The sequence below is a fragment of the Scomber scombrus genome, chromosome 12 (genome assembly GCF_963691925.1).
Source record: "Scomber scombrus chromosome 12, fScoSco1.1, whole genome shotgun sequence".
Lineage (NCBI taxonomy): Eukaryota > Metazoa > Chordata > Actinopteri > Scombriformes > Scombridae > Scomber > Scomber scombrus.
In genome coordinates, this window is record NC_084981.1 from 7,374,324 (window position 1) to 7,401,207 (window position 26,884).

The 26,884-nt window shown below is 41.9% G+C and overlaps 2 protein-coding genes across 7 annotated transcripts; one reads left to right on the top strand and one right to left on the bottom strand.

Moving 5' to 3' along the window:
- Positions 1-62: 62 nt before the first annotated feature.
- Positions 63-4,053, top strand: fignl1 (fidgetin-like 1). The gene is made up of 2 exons (XM_062430532.1): positions 63-168; positions 1,353-4,053. The coding sequence occupies exon 2, from the start codon at positions 1,370-1,372 to the stop codon at positions 3,314-3,316; it is 1,947 nt and encodes a 648-aa protein (XP_062286516.1). The 5' UTR covers positions 63-168; positions 1,353-1,369; the 3' UTR covers positions 3,317-4,053.
- Positions 4,054-8,209: 4,156 nt separating this feature from the next.
- Positions 8,210-26,411, bottom strand: ikzf1 (IKAROS family zinc finger 1 (Ikaros)). Of its 6 annotated transcripts, none has more exons than XM_062430376.1 (8): positions 25,846-25,998; positions 21,053-21,106; positions 20,780-20,893; positions 14,095-14,364; positions 12,313-12,480; positions 10,133-10,258; positions 9,530-9,661; positions 8,210-9,004 (listed from the first exon to the last, which is right to left on the bottom strand). In XM_062430376.1, exons 1-8 carry the CDS (start codon positions 25,988-25,990, stop codon positions 8,307-8,309), a joined length of 1,707 nt encoding a protein of 568 aa, XP_062286360.1. In that variant the 5' UTR covers positions 25,991-25,998; the 3' UTR covers positions 8,210-8,306. The 6 variants fall into 6 exon arrangements, with proteins under 6 accessions (XP_062286360.1, XP_062286359.1, XP_062286363.1 ...); XM_062430375.1 differs by having other exon boundaries at positions 9,530-9,664; XM_062430379.1 differs by lacking the exon at positions 14,095-14,364.
- Between the last annotated feature and the right edge of the window lie 473 nt (positions 26,412-26,884).

Here is a 26,884-nt window from a genome sequence, read left to right on the forward strand (position 1 = left end):
CGCTTGTTTTCTACACCCGGTGGAAGCGACGTTGAAAGGAACAAATGCGGGTTGTACAGAGAGCGATGTGGAACGAGACAGGAAGTGGTACCCTGGAGGAAGGAACCAGGTGGCGGGAACAAATGAGTCGTCCGGGGAGTTTACAGCAGTTTTCAACAAGTTAGCGTCGTAAGTTTATGCCCGTCTTGTTCTTAGTTTTGTCAGAATATCATAAGATAATATCATTTATAGTAACATGCGCAGTATTGATGTGTGTGTGTGTGTGTGTGTGTGTGTGTGTGTGTGTGTGTGTGTGTGTGTGTGTGTGTGTGTGTGTGTGTGTGTGTGTGTGTGTGTGTGTGTGTGTGTGTGTGTGTGTGTGTGTACGCGCGCGTGTTGTGGATTGAATGGATTGAATACAAACCTAAACCTAAACCTAAAGGAAACCGCAGTAGATTTATAAATGAACTTCCTTCCAGTGTAGCTAAGTTACACATCCCTCCAATGAGATATTTAACTGCTTGATAGTAAAAGAGGCATCCCACTAAGTTAACGTACTGAATTATACGGAATATTAAAGGCAGCTTGGTCTAATGATGATATGTCATTGATTTTGCATGATGGGAATTGTGGTATTTTCCAAGTTTAACCTAAACAGGCTAAAGGTCAGGATATCTCAGCCACTGCTCTTTCAGTTTTGACCATACTTCTTTTTTTTTTGTCCTTCTGACTCAACTGTGTGGGAGTGAAATATTGAATCACTGGTGTATTCATTAACAATAATAAACTTTATTTATCGCACAAATCATGCATAAAATGTGACACAAAGTGCTTATCTAAGCTTATCATAGCACTTATGATAAAACTATAAAAACAAGTAAAAATTTAAAAAATAATTAAAGACAAGATAAGATGGTGGAGCTCTTTAAACCCTCAGACAGACTGTTTCAGAATTTTGGGCCGTGATTTTAAAAAAGGCTGCCTCTCTGTGGCTTTCACTTCTGACCTCAGGAACAATCAAGAGGTTTGAGCCAGAAGATCCCAGGGACCCAGCAGGCACATGTGTCTCAACCATGACCCACAGATCAGAAGGGGCAAAGACATTCAGTGATATAAAAACAAATAAAAGAATGTTAAGATGAATTCTGTGACAAGACAGGTGACTAATGTAAAGATTTTAAAATTGGAGTAATGTGGGCTTTGTCTGATTTTCATCCGAACACGAGCTGTAAGAAGGTCCCTTTATCATATACTCACATCCAATGTAATATATGAGTCATAACTTTTGTGTGTGTGGGTCACAGGTAATGTGTGCCTTGGCTGTTACTGAGGTCATCTATTTTTAATCACTTTTCTCCCCTCTCCTTCATCAGGCTGGAGCAGGCCAGGCATGAGTGGTGCACACCTGGACGAGTGGCAGAGAAGGTCCTTTGACATTTCATCTGGCAACTGTACACCTGAACAGACGGCAGATTCCTACCGGGCCCACATCCTCTCCATTCAGTATGCATGGGCAAGCTCCCAGCTCTCTCAGGCCGGCATGGCCAGCCTGCTCAGGACCTACTCGGAGCGTTACGCCGCAGTGCTGGACTCAGATGACCCCCGCACAGGGCTTAACAACTATGCAGATAGTGCACTGCACCTGGCCCGCAATCAGAGGAACCACAGCGAAAAATGGGAGTCCTCCCTCACCGCGGACAGTGTGCTGGAGCTGCCCTGCGTGCAGAAGATGATTCAGGCAGGGACAGGGGGAGGAGGTTCCCTGGTGGCACCAGCAGATGTTAACATATCTGTTGGACAAGAGAGCAGAGTCAGCTCCCTGTCTGCTTCCCTTACTGGAGTCAGGTCAGAGGGTGCATTCTTCAAACCTGCAGGACCACCACAGCCTAAAACAGAGGTTAACCACACCGCCAGTAATCCTGCTGCTAATATTTTTGCAGAGAGGTCAAGAAGCTCTGAGGGAATCTCAGGTAATCCCAACTCATTCTCCCGACCTCCAGCCAGACCTCAGCCTGTGTTCAGTCATGTCCCCTCAGTTCCTCCACAGTGCAACCCCGGCCCTGCAGGCGGCACACAAAACTACCAGTCCTCCTTCTACCAGAACTCCAACCCGGCAAAGCGGAAGAATTTTTACAGCTCAAATGGAAATGATGGTGGCAGAGGAGCGCATGGAGGTCAAGCAGGCGCTGAACCGAGAGCTGCAGGTCAATTCAAAACAGCTCACCAGCAGTTTTTCATCGATCAACAGAAAAAACATTCCCATCAGCCCCAGAGAGGTCAGACGCCCGGGATGGCAGCGTGTGTGAAGAAATCCCTGGGCGCCAACAGGCCTAGAGGTACGTTTTCTAAATTTGTTTCACCTATACCAAGACAGGAAGAGGAAGAGGGCTGGGCACGACAGGATTCTAACCAGGAACCTCAGATTCTAGACGAGCGGTTGAAAAACTTCGAGCCGAAGATCGTGGAGCTGATCATGAGTGAGATCATGGACCACGGGCCTCCTGTGATCTGGGATGACATAGCAGGCCTGGAGTTTGCTAAGACTACCATAAAGGAGATCGTGGTTTGGCCCATGCTGAGACCCGACATCTTTACCGGCCTCCGCGGCCCACCCAAAGGCATCCTGCTGTTTGGACCCCCAGGAACCGGGAAAACCCTGATAGGAAAATGCATAGCTTGCCAGTCAGGCGCCACCTTCTTCAGCATCAGCGCTTCGTCACTCACATCTAAGTGGGTGGGCGAGGGAGAAAAAATGGTGCGAGCCCTGTTTGCCATCGCACGCTGCCACCAGCCCGCTGTCATTTTCATCGACGAAATCGACTCGCTGTTGTCCCAGAGGACAGACGGGGAGCACGACTCATCGCGCAGGATCAAGACCGAGTTCTTGGTTCAGCTGGACGGGGCGGCCACGGCGGCAGAGGACCGCATCCTGGTGGTGGGCGCCACTAACCGGCCACAGGAGATAGACGAGGCGGCCCGACGACGCCTGGCAAAGAGGTTATACATCCCCCTGCCCGAAGGAGCCGCCCGACGCCAGATAGTCATTAACCTCATGGCTCGGGAGAAGAACCAGCTGAGGGAGGAGGAGCTGGAGAGAGTGACGGAGGCCAGCGAGGGCTTCTCCGGAGCCGACATGACTCAGCTGTGTCGGGAGGCGGCACTGGGGCCCATCCGCAGCATCCAGCTCAGCGACATCGCCACTATCACGGCAGATCAGGTGCGCCCAATCCTCTACAGCGACTTCCAGGAGGCCCTGAAGACTGTACGACCCAGCGTCTCCTCTAAAGACCTGGAGCTGTACGAAGACTGGAACAAGACTTTTGGATGCGGGCGATGATGTCAGCTCACCTTCTCTCTCTGTTGAACCGATTGTTTATTAAACTCATAGATCTTTTAATATTTTCCTTGTTGAAAAGTGAAACAATTAGTCAACTGACAGGAAAGTAATTGGTGTCATTTTTCAAGCTTAAATCCCAAACATTTGTTTCCAGTTGTTAAATGTGAGAATTTGCTGCTGTATTTTGTCATATATGATGATAAACTGAATATCTGTATTTTGTTTTGCTGGTGAGACAAAACGAGACATGTGAGGATGACACATTGGTCTCAGGGGAAATTACAATGGACACACAGACAATATAGCAGTACAGAAACTGACACACTAACATAGTTTCCTTGATCCAGGGATTTACAACCATCCTGACTTTCTGCAAAAATGAATAAGAGAGCAATGTGTCAATATAATCTCTGAATTGCAGACATTTGCATGTAATCTTTGTGGTGAGAGAATGAAAGAAATGTTCTGTTTGGCAACGTTATTGAGAAATAGTTCTGCAAATAGTTTCAATTATGCATAAATAGTGTTGGGGTTTTTTTCAGTTGTGGGTTTGCGTGTAATGGCCAGACTGTCTCACTGTTGCTTTGGGATTTAGTGTGAGCATCAGGCACCATGTGTAAATGTTAATGTATGAAGTTATTCTTTTTAATTGTGTTCCAGACCTCTTTTGTAATACTGTAAATATGAACATTCATTCTCAGAGATATTCATGTTGAGACTGTTTCTTTGTACTGTTCTTTATTGTGTCGTCAAACTGTTTTTTTTCTAATAAAATACATTTATGTTAAGTAACTTCTGTCTAAACTTTTCTATTTATATAACAGCAAAGTAATAGTTTAATCCATTAAGAGCAGTGTGATCACTTTATTAACAGATAGCTCATCTCAGTATCGTTTCAGCAACATTTTGCCTTCAGTCTCTTCCTGAAATGTTCCTGAAGCTGGATGTGTTAATCATGTCACGGAAGTTGGGCAACAGCAATGCATCCAGAGTCTTATGTGAGCAAAAAAAACAAACTGTTGCCCTCTTGCCCCCCTGCCTTCCTTCCCGTTAGTGATTAAGACAGCTGTGAAGGGGAAACAGGAAAATTAGTTACTGCAATACATCTTTAATATTAGACAATAAGCATGTGCTCAGTGCGCTAAGGTGAACTGCTGATGGAGACGCTTCTCTGTGTTAATAAAGCTAAGCTGGCCACTAGCTAATGTCCCCCCTCACAGGCAGAGAGTCTCACTGGTCATACGCAGGCTGTGCCATTGAAGGGGACGATTATAGATTGTGCACACATGAAATGAAATTGTCATGTAATTTTAATGAAACGATCTTTGAAAATCTGGAAGACCATGAAAAAAGACTTTCATTTATTTTTCATCTTTTTGTCAAGTCCCTGATAAATATTTCAGACTGGTGTGGTTGGCCACTGTATTGAAACTTTGTTGAATTAGCCAGCAGTGAAAGGAGTCGCACACAACAACCCCACCCCGATCCGTCACCCCCCCGCCCCCCATGGGTGTCTCTGAACGTGGGGACTCCTCACAGCTGGACCGGGACAGATGCACAGAATTCCTCTGGTGCTGCCTGGATCCACAGAGTACGGACTGAGAACTGTGCCATATGGTGCATGCTTGTATCTTAATTTGACTGTGGCTGTGCAGCAGTGGTCACATCAGAGGTTGTGTATGAACACACACACATACACATAACAATACATTTACTTTTTTTTTAAACAATTAAAATTAATGTTGAAATACTTGACAGGGCTTCAACTAATGATTTTTGTATTTATTAACTTATTTTTACCTATTTAATACCTGTTTTCTTGATTAATCCGTAATTCTTATGGTCAATAAAATGGTGAACAACACCAAAGCTCAAGGGTGATTGTTTTATCCAAGAGTCAAAAACATAAAGATGTTTCATTTACTGTAATACAAGACACAGCAAACATTTAAATTTAAGAAGCTGAAATTAGGGAATTTTCAGACACTATTTAAACGATTAATCTATTATACACATGGTTGCCTATTTGTTTTCGTTTTTTCAATTGGCCGATCAATGAATTGACAGATCCTTTTAGTTTGAATGTTTGTTTTTTTGCTGCTAAAATTTAGAATCTGAAATTGAAACTTTTTTATGTAAACACAGACTGTATTTGAGAAAATCTGAGTTGGACATTTCTGCTTTATAACATAACTGCTTTATATTTGCAAAATAATGCATAATTAAAAGATTGAATTTGAACCTTTTCCTGCTCTTTACATCAATTTAATATTAAGACATTCTGAAAGTTCATCATTCTGATTTGAGTTCATATTTAGATATTCTGGCTATTATTTAGTCTCCGTTTTTTATCATCTTCTTTAATTTGTGGTGTTCAGTTTCCTTCTCCAACTTTCCTGTGGGTGTAGGAAAGCAGAATGTATCATCATCTTGAGTTCATGAACAAAATAGAACTATTGTCTTATTTCTTGGGAATTAGTTTTTGAGACAATAGACATACGGTTCTGTGAATCCAAAGCCAAAAAAGCGATCATATGACATATTACTCATGCTCATGTCTGTGATCCTGTCAGGAGAGTCAGTCCCAAAAGTTATGTAACACTGGCTGAAACATTGACTGAATACACATAGTTTGCATTTAATATTTGAATGTGACCATGGATTAATGGGACACAGTCTTGTAAAGTGTGAAAAAGGTTGAGTGGTAACATCTTGAAACTGTTGGATCCCATAATGAGCACAATTGGATTTGGTTAAGTTTGATTCTTAAAGGAGTGTTTCAGTCAGTTGGCTGAAAGGGGAAGTGAGATTTGGGATTCTGGCAGGGCCCGAGTCGGTTGGCCAGATTATCCCTCTCATGCAAATGCCCTCCCTCCCCTGTTGGGTCCCAGTCAAGCGTGGGGGGGGGTGTGGGGGGTGCAGCGCTGGCCACAGCTGCTTCCCGTTTCTACTAAATCACACAGCAGCCATCTGGACGAGGCTGTCGCCGCACAACGCCACCGAGCTCCTCCGCCGGCCCCAACCGGGCCTCTCCAGACAGGCCTGGCCCTCAGAGCCTCGGCCCCTTGCCTTCTGCTCCAATGCCTGATCCCCTCTGTCCCTGCTCTATGCTGCTCTTGCTCCTCAGAGGACCGGCCGTGCACTCTTCAGGTCCTGGACAAGACACATGTCGACCTGCTGGTGTTTGTGTGTGAGTGTATGAGTGTGTGTGTGTGCAGGGTCTTCACGGTCAAACACACCCTTTTGTTTATGCGCTGCTTATGCTGCCGGTTCTCCCTTGATGTCACAATTATAACACGAGGGTCTCTGTGCAGGCTAATGCCACTGTGGAGTGTTGGCCTTGTCTGTCTGGCATCCTTGGCTGATTTTTGGAGATGATACAAATAAATCTTTATAATTGGAAATCATGCAAATGATGGTTTATAGCAAGAAAAACTAAAGAAAAGATCAATATTTAATCACATAGTATTTTGTAGCCACACAATGTGATTTCATAGCATAAAGTAAACCTAAGTATTTATACATTTAACCTTTAACTCTAATTTTTCCTCTTAGTGTGTTCAATGTTTTTTTGTTTGTTTGTTTTGCATTTTGCGTACTAATGCCAGTCATTCACTCCTGCTCAGTTTTTCCTTGACAGGTAGGAGTGAGAAGCGTCTTGAATGACATCTAAACTTAATTATTTCAGAAGCTTCGAGAGAATGAAATAAACATTTCCATATTTCTTAAGAAAGTGAAATGATAGACTAAAACTGAAATAAACTTTCCATTAACTCCTGGAGTCATTTTCCTGTGTTGAGCCGCGGACCCAATTTAACCGACAGTCAAGTATCATTTTTAATAAGGACATTTCCATATTATTTGACAAGTGGTTAATAAAGCAAAGTCAAGAAAAAACTATGCGATTAAAATTTTTTGCATTTGTTGTGAAATATCAGCATGTGTATATAATTCTAAAGATCTTCCCACTGCCTCCTGTTTATTAAACACTTTCCTCTGGTATACATTTCACTCCACACTGACAAACAAAACACTTCAACACTCTTTTGCATATATAAAATATCTTTTATTGATATTTTGCAAGCATAAAGCTTGGTTCGAACCTCAGATGGCTCTTATTCATTAGGTGAAACATTAACAGGTACAAATTAAATGACCAGGATAATATTCTGAATAAAACCAAAAATAGCTTCCAGCAGCAGTCATGTTTTCACCTCAAACACATTAAGTACAGTCGAACAGAAAGAGAGGCAGCTTTTATTCAACTATTCTACCGACAAACACCAAACACATGTAATAAATACAAAAACAGATAGGCAAGTATATGTGATATAAATAATATGCAAGATGGTACAACTACAACAATACGGTTTTGAACTTGAAGTGGTGGAGTTTCCCACACTGATTGTAATGGGTTTTTTTTCATTGATTGTATTTAATACTCGTATTAAAATGGTTTGCCTGCACAGCAAAAAACTGAAGAAAAACACGTTTTATTTACATATCAGATATTTGGGCACAGACGTTTGATAATATATGTATTAATCTATCTAGCCCAAGATGGAGTTTTTTTCTTTATCAAAAAAAAACTATACTGGTTTTTCAGGAAGAAGAAACATGTTCATACAAGAGGCAACTTAAAGAAATCTATATAGGTGCGACATAGGCACAGTCAGATAGACGACGTCTTATCTTCACTGAACATTACTTTCTGTCTTTAACAGAATGACACAAGTTGAGTCTTCCTCTGAAGAATGAAAAAAATATACATGTATTTTTCATTAGTTGAATACATTATCAGTATTCAACAAACATGCATACTGTTTGAAAAAACTTTCAGACATTAACAGCGTACTTTACATTAATAAAATCTGCATTCATTGTGTGTGTGTGTGTGTGTGTGTGTGTGTGTGTGTGTGTGTGTGTGTGTGTGTGTGTGTGTGTGTGTGTGTGTGTGTGTGTGTGTGTGTGTGTGTGTGTGTGTGTGTCCTCAGTAGTGGTGCTCCCCTCGTGTCATGTGAGAGGAGAACTCGTATCGGTCTTGACCACGGTGGCCGCAGATGTTGCACACGAAGGGGTCTCTGAAGCCGTGGCAGCCCATGTGAATGGTGTACATGACGTGGTCCAGGAAGAGGACGCGGCAGTGTTCGCACCGGTACGCCCTCACCTGCTCCCCGTCCGCCGTCACCACTTTGAAGCCCTCGGAGGCCATCTCCATGCTGGCCCGGATGGCGTCGTACTGCCTCTGCTGCTCCTCTTTCACCAGCACGCCGTTCCTCACCCCCGAGGTGATGTGGTTGGTCAGGTAGATGAGGCTGGTCGCCGCCCCGCCGGGCCGGTCCTCGTTGTTGCTCTCGGTGTCCGTGGAGTCCTGGCCGCTGTGGCTGGGCGAGCCGTCCTTCTCGCTGGAGGCAGACTTGGACTTGGAGAGCAGCAGCAGGTTCTCAGCCGCACTGTCTTTGGCCGACAGCCCCGTCCCCGCGTGGCCCTCGGCCCCTTGCTTGTGCATCGGGTACATGGAGCCGAGGCCCACGTCAGAAGACGAGGCCGGGGAGGTCTGGACCAAAGGCCGGAGCGACTCGGCCCCCAGGTAGCTGATGGCGCTGTTGATGGCCTGATCGATGACGTGGGGCTGAATCAGCTCACCCGCTCCTCCATCGTAGGAGAGGTCTGACAGACGTTTGTCACCTGAGGGCCCAGAGAGACAGATTAGAGTTTAAACTTTCATCTACATCCTATGACGTCAACATCTTGCTAATGAGCCTGCTCATCTGTAGCTGAGCTTTTAAATGAGTCAATGTTTTTGTTGTTCCTAGTTTCATATTTCATATTCCATTTCATATTTAAATCATCCTCAGCCTCTGCATCGTTTCTTTTTTGTTTGGGTTTTTTTTGTTATGATTATCCAGATTATTTTAATGCACAATGAATATGCATGATAAAACAAAAAAAATCCTTTAAATCAATGATGAAAAATGATATAATACAAACAGTTAATGGTTAGGCATGCCTTAAACAAATGAAAGGCCTTTTTTTTCTATTACACTGCATGCATCCTACAGAACCAGGGTGGCAAAAAAATATGCAACAGTAACTGGACACATAACACATTGCAGCTTCACCAACACAGTCTTTTCAAAAATTTGCAGCATCATCTTTCAGCAAAAGCAGCAACATTGTATTCACACAAAGGAAGCAGATTTAAGCCCTTACCCACAAACTTCTGTGGCATAGTGCTCTTACGTTTAGCTACATTATTAGCTAGTCTGTCTAGCACCAAGGCTCTGTCAGATCCCGTCTGGCTTAAGTCTTCCCTCTGTTCATTCTGGTTGCTTTCTTCCTTTACTACTGGAAAGCAAGACAGAGAAGTAGATTTCAGAGTCAAAGTATGTGGAGTTTGTTTAAAATGATGAGCTGGTGTAAAGAGGGCTTTTGACACATGTATGCCTGATAGTGGAGTTTTTTCTCACAGAGCACAGAGCGGATTATTCTGACACATGTGAAGCACTTGGTCTGTAAATATAGTATTTGATCATGCGCACAGATAAAGTATAGATATGTGTCTAAGCTTCAACTCAAATATCTTACAGCGTGTGTTCACTTCATCTCAACTGCAGACTCCGATCGGAAAACTGTACTCAAATATGAATGAGATTCATTTAACCTGACCTGTTGGAGCATTTTAATAACTGCAGCATTGTCTGCGTGGTGCGTCGCTGTTTGAGTACATTGCGAGTCCTTAGCTCGGAAGGGTAAAATAGGTCATCAGATTTGGGTGGAAGTGAGTGCGAGCGAGCAGCCCCGTGAGGCACCCACCTGTGTAGATGCTGTTCTGCAGGCCCATGCACTGGAGGTAGTTGTGACACCGCTCCTTGTGCTCCTCCAGAGAACTGCGCTGCTTGTAACTCCGCCCACAGTAAGCACATTTGTGGGGTTTTCCAACTACAAAAAAAAGAAAAGAAAAAAAAATACATCAGTTAACAGAGCAGTACAATGTAGAATAAAAGAGTCAATATTGAAGTATTGGCAGTTTTAGTTTAAAAACGGTTGCTTTAGATGCTGCCTTTTTGCAAAATGATATCACACAGCAAAACAAAAGAAGAAATGGTTATATTATATTATATTATATTATATTATATACAGTTTGACTACAGTAAATAAAAGAAAATAAATAAATAATTGGAATGATTACAGGAAAAAAGTGCTACCTATAAAAACTGGACAGAAAACACAAGTTTTGAATGACAGGATATTTTTGGTACATCCTGTGCAAAAACTTTTGGAGATATTTTTATATTTCTTGGGATGTTTGAGAGTGACTGTGCTTCCAGTGAGGTTACAGAGAACTCTTCTTTGTTGGGTTTCAAATTTTTCTGGGACTTTTTGGGGTTTTAGCAATTTGGGTAGAGAGGGTATTTTATCAAATGGTTCCTCTTAATTCAATTTGACTGCTTGTACACTTTGACTACTTGTATAATAAATGGGTGAGTATTTTTCCTCCAGAACTTTATTCCTGGCTGTGAGAATGTAAATACACAGTTGAGTAAATTAAATATGAAAAATCCAAATGATTAAAAGAAAATTATAATAATTAATTATACTTATGGTGTCTGCTCAGATTTTTTGGAGCGGGGGTCGGGAATGTTAGGGAGACTCGGTGTCCCAGTCTGCCCCTTAGTCCTCCCCTACAACCACACTGCTACTCTCACTCCTCTCACTTCTCCCAGTACTGTTCTGGTACTTTCCTCTAACTCCCCTGACCTGCCATCCTCAAGCTGTCCACCAGATGCCCTCGGACTTTCCCTCCTTTCCCCGTCTAGACACCTGTTCCTACTTCTCATCGGTCCTGCGGTTACCTGGCCTACTCCACCCACTCCTCACCTACGAGCCATCCCTTTATCAGCCAATTACTTCATATAGCAGATCCTTTGTTCCATTGTCAGATCATTGCAGTTATGTTGTTTTTTGTCAGTTGTTTTTGAGCGTCTGTTTTCGATTACCTGGACTTGTATTACATCTCCGCTGCTTGCTTGCCTGTCTGTACCTCATCCCTGCAACTCTGTGGGTTTAATACTTACTACCACCCATGCCTATGAGCTGTTTATATCGTCACTTTTGATGATAAAATCGCTGAACTGCTCCTGTCTGCCTCTATAGTTTGCATTTGGGTCCTTCCCCTGCTGCCTAATAAACACCAACGACACTTGAACTCTTGACTTTCTAAAATTCTGGCAACAGCCCTGAGAACGCGCCACCATCGTATCTTATTCTTCTGGGCCATAGCTCTCCCTTGTCGTCCAAAAACTATTCAAAATATATCCGTTGTATATAATTATTAATCAGGAAACATCCCCTAACAATTGCACTAGTTACTCCTGTTTATAATTGGGGCTGATAGCCATAGACAGGGAATTCAAAAAGTATTTAAAAAATTTTTTTTTAAAAGGGACTAATTGATTTTCATGGGATTTGTTGACAAAAAGAACAACATAAGTAGCACCACACGCCACGTTCTTTGCATTTGAAAAAAAAATCTTCGATGCACCCATCAAATTTCCACTCAGTCCAGTTCATTATGTCATGAAAACCAAGTTCTACAGACTTAAAGTGCCGCCTGGTTAATCAGAGTGATCATAATTGACATCAATCACTTATTGCTTAGCAGTGCAGTAAAGCTGAAAAATGATGTGCATTAATAATTTAACATGTTCCGTTCACATACTATCAAGAGTAGGCTGTGCAACTGTATTTGTACTGTGTTTACACCCAAAAATTTCATTAACACATACTTCTGCAAAGCTTTTGAAAAAAAAAAGTGACACCATATCTACACCCTGTCAACTTCCCCTTATAGTGCTCGGAGCACTCACTGTATGAACCGCTCAACAATTCATGCGTTTTGCAAAGGCTTCCACCAAATGTTCCTACTAGAATTACCATGAGACCATGAGAATTACCAGTAGTTTTTTCTGTGTGGGTGACCTTTACGTACTCACCTGAGTGGGTGCGTAAATGGCCTGTGAGGGCGTCCCTCCTGCGACAGGCGTAGTTGCACAGGTGACATTTGAACGGTTTCTCCCCTGAATGGAGTTTGATGTGACGCAGCAGGTTGCCCTTCTGGGTGAAAGAGGCACCGCACTGGCTGCACTGGAAAGGACGTTCTCCTGGGGACAAAACACAAAAGACGCACATTACTGTAAAGGGGCAGACACCTGGAAAACGCACAGAAAATGAGCAAAAAAATGAAGAATACTGGCACCCAATTTATTTTGTTTGTATTCTATCAGGCAGTTTTGTGTTTTATGACTTCTTCATGGCACCCCTTACCCTAGTCTCTCCCTATGTTTCATCCTTCCACTGACAACAATAAAAGCACAGAAATCTTTGTCTTTGCTATGTGGATGATAAAGCGGGCTGCTGCTGCTGCTGCTGCTGCTGCTGCTGCTGCTGTGGGAATATGGGGTCACTGCACTACAAGCATCCCTAAGCGCCACAACAAGCCGGATGATGGAGTGTCTGCGGGGTGATCCAGCCGCTTCTGGGAGGGTTTCGCAGCAGAGTGACACTCCATCTCTCCGTGCTCCCCCTGCCCCACCGACTTCTGGCGCTCTGATCGAACAAGAGCCTTTCAGACTCAGCCTGCCAGTTTCGTAATGCACCATTGCCTAGGTCAATTTGATCTGAAAATCTCATTTTTTCCTCTTCTTCGTCTCTAAAATAAGAGCGGCACATCACAATGCAAATTCAGCCTCATTTGAATAAAACGAAGGAAACACTTTGTGTTGAGAGCCAGTCTTCCTGATCAGCGCTTCTGGAATAAACCAATATCCAGCCTCTCCGAGTGTTGTGGCATTCTGTGAGAACGTTTTAATATGGCTTTTTTTTTCAAAGGCCCCCCATAAAATAAGAGTCATCAGTGAAGCAGCAAAAATATATAAAAAAGGATATTCATTAAAAATGCATTTCAGGAGCAAAGACTCACCACAGAATATTTTCTATTTAAATAGGAGGCACTTCATTATATCTTTTATTGTACGTTCTTTTGCATTTACATTAGTCTGGTGTTCCTTTCTTCCATTTTGAGTTTCATTAGTTTCTAAAGCTTGACAGTTACGTGCCTTTTTCAAAAATGTTCCCCACCACTGGTTTGGGCTCATTACAATAGAATATCAATTTTGAAATTTGAAGAACTTTTAATAGCCAGATAATTGTCAGTTCATGGAGATTCCATTTAATTGCAGCAGATATCCTGTTTCTCAACTCAGTGTGTGTGTGTGTGTGTGTTTTTTTTTTTCTCGGACCAAGTTTGTCTCTGCTGTTTTATCGCACAATAATATGATCAGTTACTTGCTTGTCATGTGATAATTCAGAGTCATTTAGATGAACAATAATGAATGCTAATGGTACGCACAAAGTCTATTTCACGCACGATAGGAAGGTCTGCATGCATACAGCCAAATACGAGGATGCCATTAGAACTATAACTGAGTATAAGGGGGGACTGCAAACATAAGCACAGGTTTATTTCTAAGATATTCTAGGTGTAGGCAAGACACAATGTTACAGTTATATTTACTGTGACCCTGCCTGCGTTAACACCCAAAAAATAAAAGGGGACAACTACTTTGACATCTTAATTTTGCCATTTAAAGCATAAGGAAATGCTCTAAGTATGAGGAGGAGTCACAGCAGACACTTAACTGCCCCTAAACCATCCTTTCATACTAACAGAGTACATGGGTGCAAAGGAAGGGCAAGAAGTATTGCAGATGCCTTACCAGTGTGGCTTCGCTTGTGCACCATCAACACATTGGGGCCAATGCAAATTATCCCACAGATATCGCACTTGAGCTTCCCGTTGGGCAGCCGGATACCGCCGGCCGAGGTGAAGGCCTTGGCTTCGGGGCTCGGCTGTGAGCCGTTCACCTTGGCGCCCGAGGCATCGATCACGCGCAAGTCTTCCGCGCATTCCTCCTCCTCCACGCCATTCATGTCACAGGCCAGCCCATTCTCCTCATCACTGCGAGCCTCAACTTTAATGTTACAGGCTGGAAAAGAGGGCAAGGAGGGGGGAGGGGGGGCCACGGTTTAGAATACGAGCATGGTTCTTTCATGATGTGATATACTAGAGATGGGCAGTTTATCAGTGTGATATTCATGCTGTGACATGAGAATAAATAAAGCGGCTTATTGTAACATAGTGGTGTAGCCTTAAAGTTGCCTTATCCTGCTCTGAGAGGTTTAATAGGAAAAGGATGATGATTTTCCGAACCAATTCATTTAATAAATGAATGCTTCTGATAAATATTAGGTCTTTATATCCACTTTAACTAAATGATCATTTCTAAGAATGTATTTGAATTTGTTTTGCCTTATAGGTGAGCCTTTTCTTCACTTTTACATAAAATTATATTTTTCTGTATTATTTGTATTTTCTTCTGTGAATCATTTTTATTTAAAATGTATTTAAAATAATTTAACTGATTGGTTTTCTTTGTCTTAATATTTTGACTTTTCTTTTGCTCAGATGCTTTTTTTATGACTATGATGAATATGTTGATCAATTCAAATTGTGATTTGAAGGCCATGAAACTGAATTTTAAAACTATATATGATAAAATATAGCCTAGCTTTATTTGAAGTCAGTATTGTTCTGTTCATTCCCTCTTGCCTCTGTTGGTAGACACTGCACTGCAATATGACTAAAGCTACAACAGCTAGTACACAATAAAACATTTTCCTCTTTATTCCGGGAATGCTGAATCAAAACAGCCAAAATCCCCCTCCCTCTTTTTTTTGTCAATCCAGCCTGAGAAAAGTCACAAAAACAGTAGATAAGATCAACCCACAGCCTACACATTATTAACCGTAGACAACACTACAGCTTTTCTCTTTTTTAAAGCTTCGTAGTACGTTTCACAAGGATACACAGGTGGGTAGCGAGTCTACTGTTTGTGGATGGTGCCGATGAAATGAAGAAACACACAGATCATCTCACACCATCACACTTTGGTGAAACAAATGACAGAGATAAACAGGAAACAGAGACACAGGAAGCAGTGCGAAACTAGGGACGACAGCGGTGTCTATGAGAGCAACCGAGTATGATGATCACACACAGGCACACTCGCTTTTGGCATTTTCATCATCTTGGTATTTATCACTCTAATTCCTGACATTTCCAGGTATTTAAAGCTGTAATATAATACTGCCTGAGTGATGATTACCAAGTATAAAATTACCAAGTATAAAAAAAAGTCCATAATCTCCATTTATTTTCTGGTGTTCCCAAGCCAGCAAAAAAGAGAAGTGTCATCTCTGTTGAACCACAATCTCCTTGTTTTCCCACCAGAGAACTTTACAGAACTTACAGATATTGCAAGTCCCACAGCTACCAGCCTGTGGTTTGCATGTCACGGTGACAGCCTGATTTCCCCATGCCTCTACCTCTGTTTGTACAACTGAAGAGGAAGAAGTGGAAATCATGAAATATAGGAATCTATGGAAAAGGGGAAGCTTCAGAAAGAGGGCCTGTCTAACTGAAATACCAAGAATTATGGAGAAGTGACAGAAAGGGAAGCACGGGAAAGGAATTGTATAACAGCTTCTAACTGAAACTTTTTTTTTTTTTTTTTTTTTGCAGGAGTCTCGTTTTCACCGAGAGCCACCAAGGGAGCATAAGTCCCCTAAACGCACAGTACATAATGTTTCCCATTGAAAGCAGGAGGTGGAGCAAAATTGGAGAACTAACGAGATGTTTTTGGTTACTTTTGTGATCAACGCCACATAATCCGGTCGTCCATCTCCACACAACTTTTTTTTTAAACGTTTTCATTCATCATCGCGTGACAAATAATCTGCTCATCTGTTTGACTGTTGAGTTTTTGGACAGACTCTCTTGTCTTTGTGCTGAGCAGATGAGATAAGACAAACACTGGCCATGCACGCAAAGGGAAAGGACGGCTTCACCATTTACAGAATTAACATGTTGCTTAAGTTCTGTTCAAGAGCAAAAGCTGATAATGGGTTTTGGTAGAGAATTAGTTACCAAACAAGTAAAATCAAGTGGACAGCACTAAATACAAGTCTAAATCACAAAGATGCATTGTAATCCAATCACTCAAACTGCTTGCTGAGGCCCATTTAACCACATATCTTTAGTAGTATGAGCACTAATCCTATATCCTGATGAACTAGGACTACAGGAAATATGTCATCAATACAGGATGTGGTGGTTGCTTTGGTGACAGCACACCAACACCAAATGATTTTGTGAAGTCATTCTCAACAGTTAGCTCATACATGTATAGTATAGTTCTTGACACATTTCTGTTTTCTGGCGTCAGATTGATGTATAACAGTGTGAGGGGCCCTTGGACCTTCTAATAGAAAGTCGTGAACTTTGAGACACATGATAGACACAGGTATGAATGGCGATGTGTCCTCACTGTTCACTTGTGTTCAAATCACCGAAACGCATCTTAAAACTAAGTGTAAGCAGCCATTCTGATGCAATGTGGATCACCTGTGTAAACAGTAAACTGATGATATTGTTGACAATATGCTTTTAGTTTCACTTAGGAGTTGTGGTTTAATATGCATGAATAGCCTATCAGTGGTTTTGTCAGATGAAAGTACCCTTTCATCAAGGCTGCTAGTCATTTCACACATGTATCTTTTAGCAACTGTTAGCAAACAAAGCAATTTAAGCTATCTATTACAACTATTCATCAGTAACTTCTACTTCAGCTGTTTATCCAACATATTTAGCCATCTTTTTAAAATCATTTTTTCCATTACTTAGCCAAATAATTCAACTATTACTTGTAACTATTTCCATTTATCCATTAGGCTACTTTAAGCTAACTGTTTCGACTGTTAATCAAGCTAACTGTTTATCCATAGTTTTAGGTTTTTACTTTTTTAACAAATATCAATTATTTTAGCTAATTCATCAAATGTGTGTGTTACTTTAAGTTAATAGCGTTAACCCTTCTGTTATCCTGCTAACTAATTTACACACACAATCAGCTCCTGATATTCAGGTGTACCAGCTGACTCAATGTGACAGTTTTTTGTAATTTCAATATTTCAATTTCTTTCTTTTAGTTTTAGTTGTGAGACTCCACAATCTTTTCACATAATCTCAAACAACGTCACAGGTACAACCAAGTTTACAATTACCATGGTTGGGAATGAGTGACTCATTTACACTTTCTGTGACATTTTGTAAAGTTCAGTCAACACGTGTCCTACATGCCGTGTGTGTGGAAGTGAAAGAAAACTACAACCTGATTTGAGCAGATGGAGTCATCGTTTTTGGTGACTTTACGTCAGCAGGAAACCAATAAAAAGGTTCAATCAGAATATTGCCCTGCTTAGTACAGGTGAAAGAGCGAGGGAATCATTGTAACTAGGAAGTATAAAACCCTTTATATATGTTGGTTTCTCACTTCTGAGACATATAATACACCTGCAGCGAGGTTCACAGGTTATGTCAGCTGTATTAGCTGAGACAGGCAGAAGGGAACCATGAAAACAAGGCCTGGGCCACCAACTTCACAAGGATATGGGGAAGTTGTGACTAAATTGGGAATAGGAAGAAGGCTTTTTGACTTCATATCATGTTTGTCACAGCCACACATCCTGATTTGCTCGTTTTGGGAAGCAAGTGTCAGGTCACGAAGTCGACAAACAAAACAGGTTGCAATAAAAATGGTAATAACCTGATGTGGATCTAAATGTTATGCACAGATTACTAGTGAAGGTACAGATAATGTGGCAGAGGATAAAACACTGATCAACTCCAGAGAAATGAACTAACAAACATAGGAAAAAATAATGTGATGCAAAAGTGTAAAAGAGGTATTTTAACAAGCTATATTAACAGAGGGAGATAGCAGATATAGGAAGCAAGTTAGCAAGTGGGTTAGTACTGCAGCATGGAGACACAGGGTGCCTGCTGGGGGTTCCTGTTACAGAGCTGTGCTGCTCTCACTGCCTGAAAATAACCCTGTGTGCAAGGTAGTGGAACCACATGTGTTAAACCACGCCAGCAACACACTCAACACCACTTGCAGGAACACCAAAAACAGCCTTCTTTTCCCCTCACACTTTCAAAAAGAAAAAAAAAACTTGCCTGTGTTTTCGGGAACTAGACAGCTAAGTCTCCTTTTCAGTCTCATGTCTCTGACATAGCTGTCTGATTCACTGAAAGTGAAAGAGAAATCTTTTCACTGGGATGTTACTAAGGTCATTTTTGCCGCCTTGTGACTTTAACCATATATGCTTCACGTGTATCTCCAACTTAACCTCACAAAACAATAAAATGCATTTGGTTGCTGTCTGTGAATTTACAAAACATCGAACCAGGAAAATGTAGACAAAAATATTATTCAGTGTGATGTTTGACCTTCTTTGTGCATGAAGTCAGCCTGTATGTGGATTGCAGCAGTGTGAAAAAGATGCAATAATGACGATCCTAGCTGTGAACACTTATTCGCAACAGGAAACAACCTGGTTTTTGTGGTTTTGAGCTTTCAATACTTCGTAGTCCCACGTCCCACATACAGTCCCCCTGCTTTTCGCCCCCTTTTTGACAACAGAGAACTGAGCAGCACATGATCCTTAGTGATAATTATAACTCATTCTGGCTTTTTATCATAGAGGCAACGATGCAGAGATGTACCAGATACTCACACTTCCCTTCTTTCTTTCTCTGTCCCTATATAGACACACACACACACACACACACACAATTGTACGCAGTGATCATATTGGACAGGGAATGAACAGAAACTCACATGCAGTACAAAAAGACACAGATCAACTCTGCCAGCTGTGCCCTCTTTACTTTTTTACTGTACGTGCCACAGATGAAAGTCAAACGTTTAAATCATTTGTTTTTCTGACTCTCCCGTCTTTTCTCCATTGATCTCAGTTGACTGACACAAGATGTACAGCGTCAGATAAAATGTGGCTAAACACACGCTCCCTAACTTTCAGTGTTTCCGTTGTTTAGATCCTCTTTACAGCACTGGTTCAGAGATTCCTGCAATGACAGCTCAACAGTTGTAAAGTCAAAGCATTTGTGAGAAAATGTATGTGTGTGTGTGTGTGTGTGTGTGTGTGTGTGTGTGTGTGTGTGTGTGTGTGTGTCTGTGTGTGTGTGTCTGTGTGTCTGTGTGTGTTTGTGTACTTGCAGGTGTGTGACCTATGTGGTGTAGTGATGCGCTGATCTCTTGAGCTTGGCCCTGTTCCTGAAGTCTTTATCTCCAGGAGTGTTGAAACTGTCTGATGGCAAGTTCTTCTTAGGAAACTCTTACACATCCTATTTCAGTTTCCTCTCACATTTTATTTTTGACTGCGTTCTGCTAATCTTTGCCGTTATCTGGATACGTGGAAAAACACTGACCAGGGTGGGTCAAATTTAAACAGTCATGCTTGTTGTTGTTTTTATTCTTTGCCACTGAGTTAAAATAATTTGTCATTAAGAAATAAAATATATAATAGACAATTTCCTGATCCTGGGTTGCCCCCTTTTTCTTTTTCTTTTGCACATCTTTAAACATTTTATTAAACATGTTTGATTCATTCCATTTATATCTCGTATATTTGTGATGTTGAACATATCATACATGAATAAAAAATAGATGAGTGACTGTTAAAAACTGTGTCTAACATTTTGGATATTTTGTAAACAGTATTCTGTTTGAATTTCATGCACCAACAACAATAATAAGCACCTTAATACTCATATAATTAATCCGATGAAAACTGCATGTTATATCCCATTCATCTCGCCGTCATGTAAAACCAATTAGCCTCTAATGTCCCGTAATGATTCCACCTCAAACATTTCCGGTTTTCTAACATACCACCCGTGTTAGAAGACCTGAGATAAATATACACAGCAGATGTGAATTCCCTCGCACTCTTCATCCTTGTTTTCGGCTTGCTATTCCCTGGCTTGATGTTCACAAACTCAAATCAAGGCCACATTAGCTATTCCTTAAGATTCTGCCTATTAATGACATGCCATGGATCAAAGGGATTTTTTTTTTTTTTTTTTACCTTTTCTGCCAATGACCTAAATGTGCCTCTTTGCAGCTTTAAATTAATTTTTCCAAGAGATTTGGAACGGCAAATATCTCCCACTGGATGTGTACAGGATTAAGTTATAAAACATCCTATGCATAAATATATATGTACATATGCTTTTGATGCTGACATTACTTTGATTCAACCATTTTACTCTGATTTGGCAGCTTTGAAAGTAAATACATTACTATTGGGGAAAGGCACTGCTGTGGTTTAGACTCACTTTCATAGCTGCTTCATGGGGTACACTCATCTTAACACAGCAGTCACACACACCTATGTTAATTTACTCTTAATTCTGTGGATGCATCAGTAATGTTCTGCCTGGCTGTGAGTGCATTTCGGAGAGACGTCGCCTCGTACCTTTGTCCCCTCTGTTGTTCTGCTGGTGGGCGGAACTGGCTGACAGGTCCTCTGGGACGGCCATGGGCTCCTCTGCCTCCTCAGATGCTTCGTTGGCAGGGGGGCTCTCCCTGCCTGGGGAGACACACATCAGCAAGCACCCATCATTTACCGTGCAACCCCCTTGACGTGTCTCATTCAGGAGAAGCAAAATTACCTCTGAGCTATGTGTGGGCCCTATTGTATCTACTTTGTGCACTCTACAGTTCAATCATGCAGTAGGTAGTCTTTTACCTGGCATCTGGGCCATTTCCTGGGCCTCCTCTGTCTCCATGCGATGCAAGTACTCTAATGGGAGAGAGATGGAGATGTAGAAGTGTGTAAGTTTAATCAAGTGCACGCTGGGGAAACAACATTATAAAAAGCTAGAGTGGAGTAAAGGTTGTACTCTCTCGGTGTGACTCTGTCACCTCGGTGAGATCACTCTTGTCACAGTAGTAGACACACCACTGTCCTTCACATTACATTACAAAGAATTACAGACATTTTCATTACAAGTCTGACAGAGAGACTGAACTTGGAGAGTGGCTTGGTCGGTAGCGCAGGGTTGCCTGGAATGGGCTTTCAGACCACATTTGTTATTTATTGTTAATTTCCTGCCACGTAATCATCCAAAAATGCAAACTGACTGGCGCAAAATTAAGCAGAAAATTAACTGGCCCCCAGGTCACCGAGGATGCGGGTGTTTGCCGTGCCCAGCTGATCGGCGCTCGTGTTCTCTTTAATTTACTGAGCATGCATCGCTGAGCCCGCGGCCTGAGCACAGACGCATGCAAGCCACAATCAGAAACAAAATGATGGGAGGAAAGAGGGGGAAGAGAAGAAGAAGAAAAAGGAGAGAAAGAGAGGGCCACTAAAGCGGCGAGATAGATATAGAGGTGTAGAGATGTAGATAGCAATAGAGGGCGAGAAGTCAGAAGAGCAAATGCAACAGGAAGGCGGAGAGAAAAAGAGATTAAGAAAAGAAAAAAGAGACAGAAAAGCAGGCAGAAGGACAGAAAAGTTTTCTTTATTTAAATTTTTTTTTTTTTTTTTTTTTTTTTTTAGCAAGACGAGGCAGTCGAGTCCAGAAGCAATCCTCCGGCCAGGGCTGAATATCTGAGGAGTCACCAGTGCTCGTGGCCCCATTAATAATGGATGGCCCTCAAGCCTGCAGCAGATGGGCCCGACAGCCTCAGCCCAAGCTCCGCCACTTCAAGAAGCCCTTGGTGGGGCTGCTGCCCAGTCCAAGCAGCCACACAGGGAGAAGTGAAGCTCCCGAAAATAGCGAAACAAGCCCAAGGGAGAAGGGGAACCTAGGCCTTCCTGTTTTACTGACAGATGGCTCCACACATTTGGAACAAATAGTGGGAAGCGACCGGGCGGCTCTGTCGCAACGCACAATATTCTGCGGAGTCAAGTCAGGAGCTGCAGACGCCCAGGATGCAAGTGTGAGAGGAGGAGGAGGAAGAGGCGAGGAGGAAGAGGCGAGAAGGGGGGGTGGGGGGGCAAAGGTCACTGGTGCAGATGATTCGTTCAGCACAACACAGGGTTTTGCGTGTTACTGTGCTGAGCTACGCCTCTGCACCGCCGTCCTTCAGCATCTGGAGTTAGGAGGTCGGGGACAGCGGGGGTGGTGTGTGTGTGGGGGGGGGGTATATTCTCATGTGCCCTTTTTTTCTGGGCAGATGGTGCGAAGGGGAAACACGGATGTGTTGGTGGGGGGGCTTCAACAGAAATAAAAAAAGAGAGTTCCTACATTCAGCCACAACCCACTTGCGTAGGCATGTGGAAAGTAAGGTGCACACTCAATATTCAGGAAGTAGCTATTTTGTTCGAGCACGCAGTGATACTATTTTCATGCTGTTTATATTTTCTCTCTCTGTCACTTTAAAAAAAAAAACTGCTTGTAGTCCCGTTTTTACATGCTGTTAATTTCGCCAAAGTTTAAAGTTATCAAACACATATCGATCATTTTAACACAGCTGCTGCCACAAGCTAGAACTCTTTTCTATCTTACTTTACTGAATCAAACTCAGGATTAATCCCCTTATTGCTCATATCCTGGTTGTAACCAAAAGGAAATGTGGTTGTGTGTGTGTGTGTGTGTGTGTGTGTGTGTGTGTGTGTGCGTGTGTGTGTGTGTGTGTGTGTGTGTGTGTGTGTGTGTGTGTGTGTGTGTGTGTGTGTGTGTGTGTGTGTGTGTGTGTGCGTGTATGTGTGTGTGTGTGTGTGTGTGTGTCATGAACAAGGGGCAAGTGGACCCTTTCAGTCAGTGTGATGGAAGTCACAGAGAAGACTTCACAGTGAGCACAGGGGGGACTGGAAAAGTTCGGTCTGAGTACGTCAAGGGAGGAGAGGCAGGAAGAGGGTTGTGGGTTGAAAGAATTCTCAGTCCTCCTCCTCTGTGTGTGTGTGTGTGTGTGTGTGTGCGTGTGCGTGTGTGTGTGTGTGTGTGTGTGTGTGTGTGTGTGTGTGTTTGGTGGATGGTGGTGTGGGGGGGAGGGGGGTTGGGAGGTTAGAGGCGTCTGCTCAGAGTGAGGTGCAAAAACTACACCAGGGAGCAGGGTGGAGATGAGAAACAACGAAACCGTTAACAGATACTGAGGACCACACCAGTAAAGTTTGGATACCCTAGAGGAAGCTCGTTTATACATGAGTGTACAAAACACACATTTAAAATCAAATATGAATGTTAGACTACACGGAGCAACACTGAAATATCCAAATGTGAAAAGAAATGTAACAAAAAGGGACACACAGCGTTTTTACAGTTGCATTCAGAATTTAAAGATTAAAGTTTTGTGTTATTATTTTTTTATAATTGCACAAATTCTATGTAATAATCCAACTGTAAAACATAATCCTATTAAGTGTGTTACCTTTTATGAAATGTTGAAACACTACAAATAAAAAACTAAGAAGCCAAAGAGGTTCATGTTATATATTTTTATATATGTTTCTGCTTATGGAAACTCTATTTTTTCACTTTAATAAACATAGGTATATTATATAATTGCTAAATTGCTAAATCATCATCACACATTATTGCTGACCTCACTCTGATTACACATACAAACAATATGAATCATATCTTATCATTTGTTCCTGAAATACACTGAAAGTTTCCACGCAGTTACTACGCAGACTTACTGACGATTAATGAATTAATAATTTTTGACTCCTGTGGGTTCATGAGAAGTAATGAAGCTGTGGGCGCTTTCTTATCAAGCGTTATAAGAAGAGATTATCCTACACAGCCAAAGCAATGTGGTGCACGGTCAACTTTGTTCATATGCACATGGAGATTCTCATCAGTAATTCATGAAATGTCTGAGTGTAAGTGGGTAGATAGTGTTATAGCGGATGTGTTCTGGGAGCCTATCGAAGGGGGTGAGGGGAGTGTAAAGGTGCGCTGAAGAGAAGTTTCCTTCATTTGCATCTGACACACTTCACTACTCTGGTATTCAGACAGTACAATCATTTTAATAACTGTCTGTCTTCCTCTGCCACCCCCCTCACTCTTTTTCTCCACAACCCCCCCCAACCCCTCCACCCTCTCTCCCCCCCCCCCCCCCCCCCCCCCCCCAACACTTCTGTTTCTACTGACAAGAAAGATGATGTATCTGCAGACAGATTTGCAGCACTTTCAGCACTTCTCTTTCCAACTGAACTATGTAAAAAGTCACATTTGTGCAGGTGTTTCGCCAAAGTTTTTAAGTTGATCTTAATTTTGTTAAATTGCTGCATTTAAGTGTGATTTGAGTGAAATTACAGGATTGTAAACTTCTCTTAAATGTCTCAAACTGTGAGTAAAAACATTTTATTTCATAAAGTTAATTAGTATATACAGATTACATTTTTTCAAAATAGGATTCTGTCTCATGAGAAACAATAAAAATGTAAGATTTTTACACGTTAACAACACTTCAATGCTTGACTTAAAACGCTGTGGAAAATATACAATATATAAATCCATACTTAATCAAACGCTAATGGCCAGAATTCTTTTTTTAAGTCTCAGCTTCTACAACCAGGAACTTTGAGTTTTGCAACGTGTTAAAAAAAAGGGAAAGAAAGAAAGAAGCAGAAAACACTTTATTTCCTCAACTGTTTGAGACTGAATTGTTGTTTTAGGTCTGGGCGTTGATGAGCAACTTTCTACCTCAGAGTCAACCTTGTAAAAAGTTTCATCAGACCTGCCTCCTCTATGTGTCTCTGTGTGTTTTTCTCTTCCCTTCACACAGTCGTTTAACAACTAACTGAGACTGTGCTTCGAACAGCTGAAAACAAAGTTTACCGGTATGGAGAAATTATCAAATTGATCGATTAATTCATGTGAAACAATATTTAGATGCAGGGTTAGTGTGTGCGTATACTGATTTCCTGTTTCCAGCAGCGCTGACATATTTTCACATCTTTGGCCCTTAAGAACCCTTTTCTTACGCCTGAAACACGAGTTATTGAAATGAAAATATGTCTTTTAAAATACATATGACACTTTGGAATCAAATGGAATGTCTGAAGTTCGTGTGCGCACATCTGTTGCAACAGGTGCCTTAACAGAAGTGTAAAAACGTTTTAAACAGGTTAAAAATGTAGCGAAATGTGTCGATAATTAGTAAGAAATATTAAAAATTAAAACAGTATTTTTAAAAAGGAATCAGACTAATTGTGAAATACTTATCCATATGTTCCCAAAAGAAAAAAGACACATGGAAAAAGGGGAACATCCCACAAATTCCCTTAAATTACTATTTACATACAAATAACACGGAAAATAAATATCTATTTTTGGTGTAATTAATGTTAAAAAGTAGTAAAGTTTGTTAATGAGTTATATCCCCTCATGTCAGCAGAGAAACGCGCGCACCAAACGGGATCTGATGCTGCGCCGCACCTGCACCGAAACTCTAAGGAGTCTCTTCCAGTCAGGTGCATGTCTCCTAAAAATCTTTTTAAAAAAGCAGCGTGGGATCAATTTAAAGGTCTTGACCTAGCCTTTGAGATTAGTGTCAAGCTGTAAAGCGCGGTGGAAATCACTTTACCTGCTATTCCTTGAGTTTGCAGTATGAAGTTCTTCCAACTCTCCCCGGCTCCATGTGCAGAAGGTCGCAGCGCCGCGGCGGCCCCATGGAGCTGCGCCCTGAGTCCCTCCCCTCTCCACTGCACTTCCTCGTTCCAGCCCAACATGACTATGTCTCTGAGCTCGACTGAGGCATTTTGCTTGCTTTTATCCACAGGCCGATTCTGCAGCGGGGAGTCGAGCCACGGAGCCCTTGGCACTTGCTTTGTGCCGTGCCAATAAAAGCTGACACCCAGTAGACCATTACTGGCAGCCATGCATGAGATGGGATGAGGCGCGCGAGGAGAGTGGACCATTCATTGTTTATTTATTTCATTCTCACCGAGGAAGCTGATGGGGGGGTGCTCCTCACTTGCATATTGGACAGCTCCCCTTCTGTCACCTGTTCTGGCACCGTTGAAGCAGTCCATAAAATTAACACAACTCTTTTCTTTCCCATTTAATGAGGTTTTGCTTTCTCATTTTCTCTTTAATGTTTCATCCATTTTTGGCTGCTCTTTCTATTCTGTGTTGGCCCCCTCTGTGTTAAAGCCTCATGACCTGCCTTATCACATCAGCAGGTGTCCAGAATAAAGATTTTTAAATGTTGTTTTTTTCAACATTTTTCTTACTTCTGTTTTAGGATGATTGTATACTGGGTACACAGAGTGAGTGGCTCAGTCCTGCAGAAGATCATCATGCAGATATGCATTATATTCACTGAAATGTGGCTTTCCCTTTGGTTTACTGTGCAGGATTGTGCAAATCAACCCTATGTATATAGCTCTGGGAGTCCACATCCATTTTAGTTCATCACCTCTGCAAGCCACTTTCTAACTTTAACACTGGGCATGGAGTCGCTCATGTGAATTCACAACTGCTTGGTAGTGACTTGAAACCGAGATACCCAACATTGAATGTAAATTAGTAAACTGTCTCCACACACTAAGCTCAGTGTCACATACAACTGGATGGGGTGACATCATTAATTTCCCACCATTTCCTGTCATCATCCAGGCTGA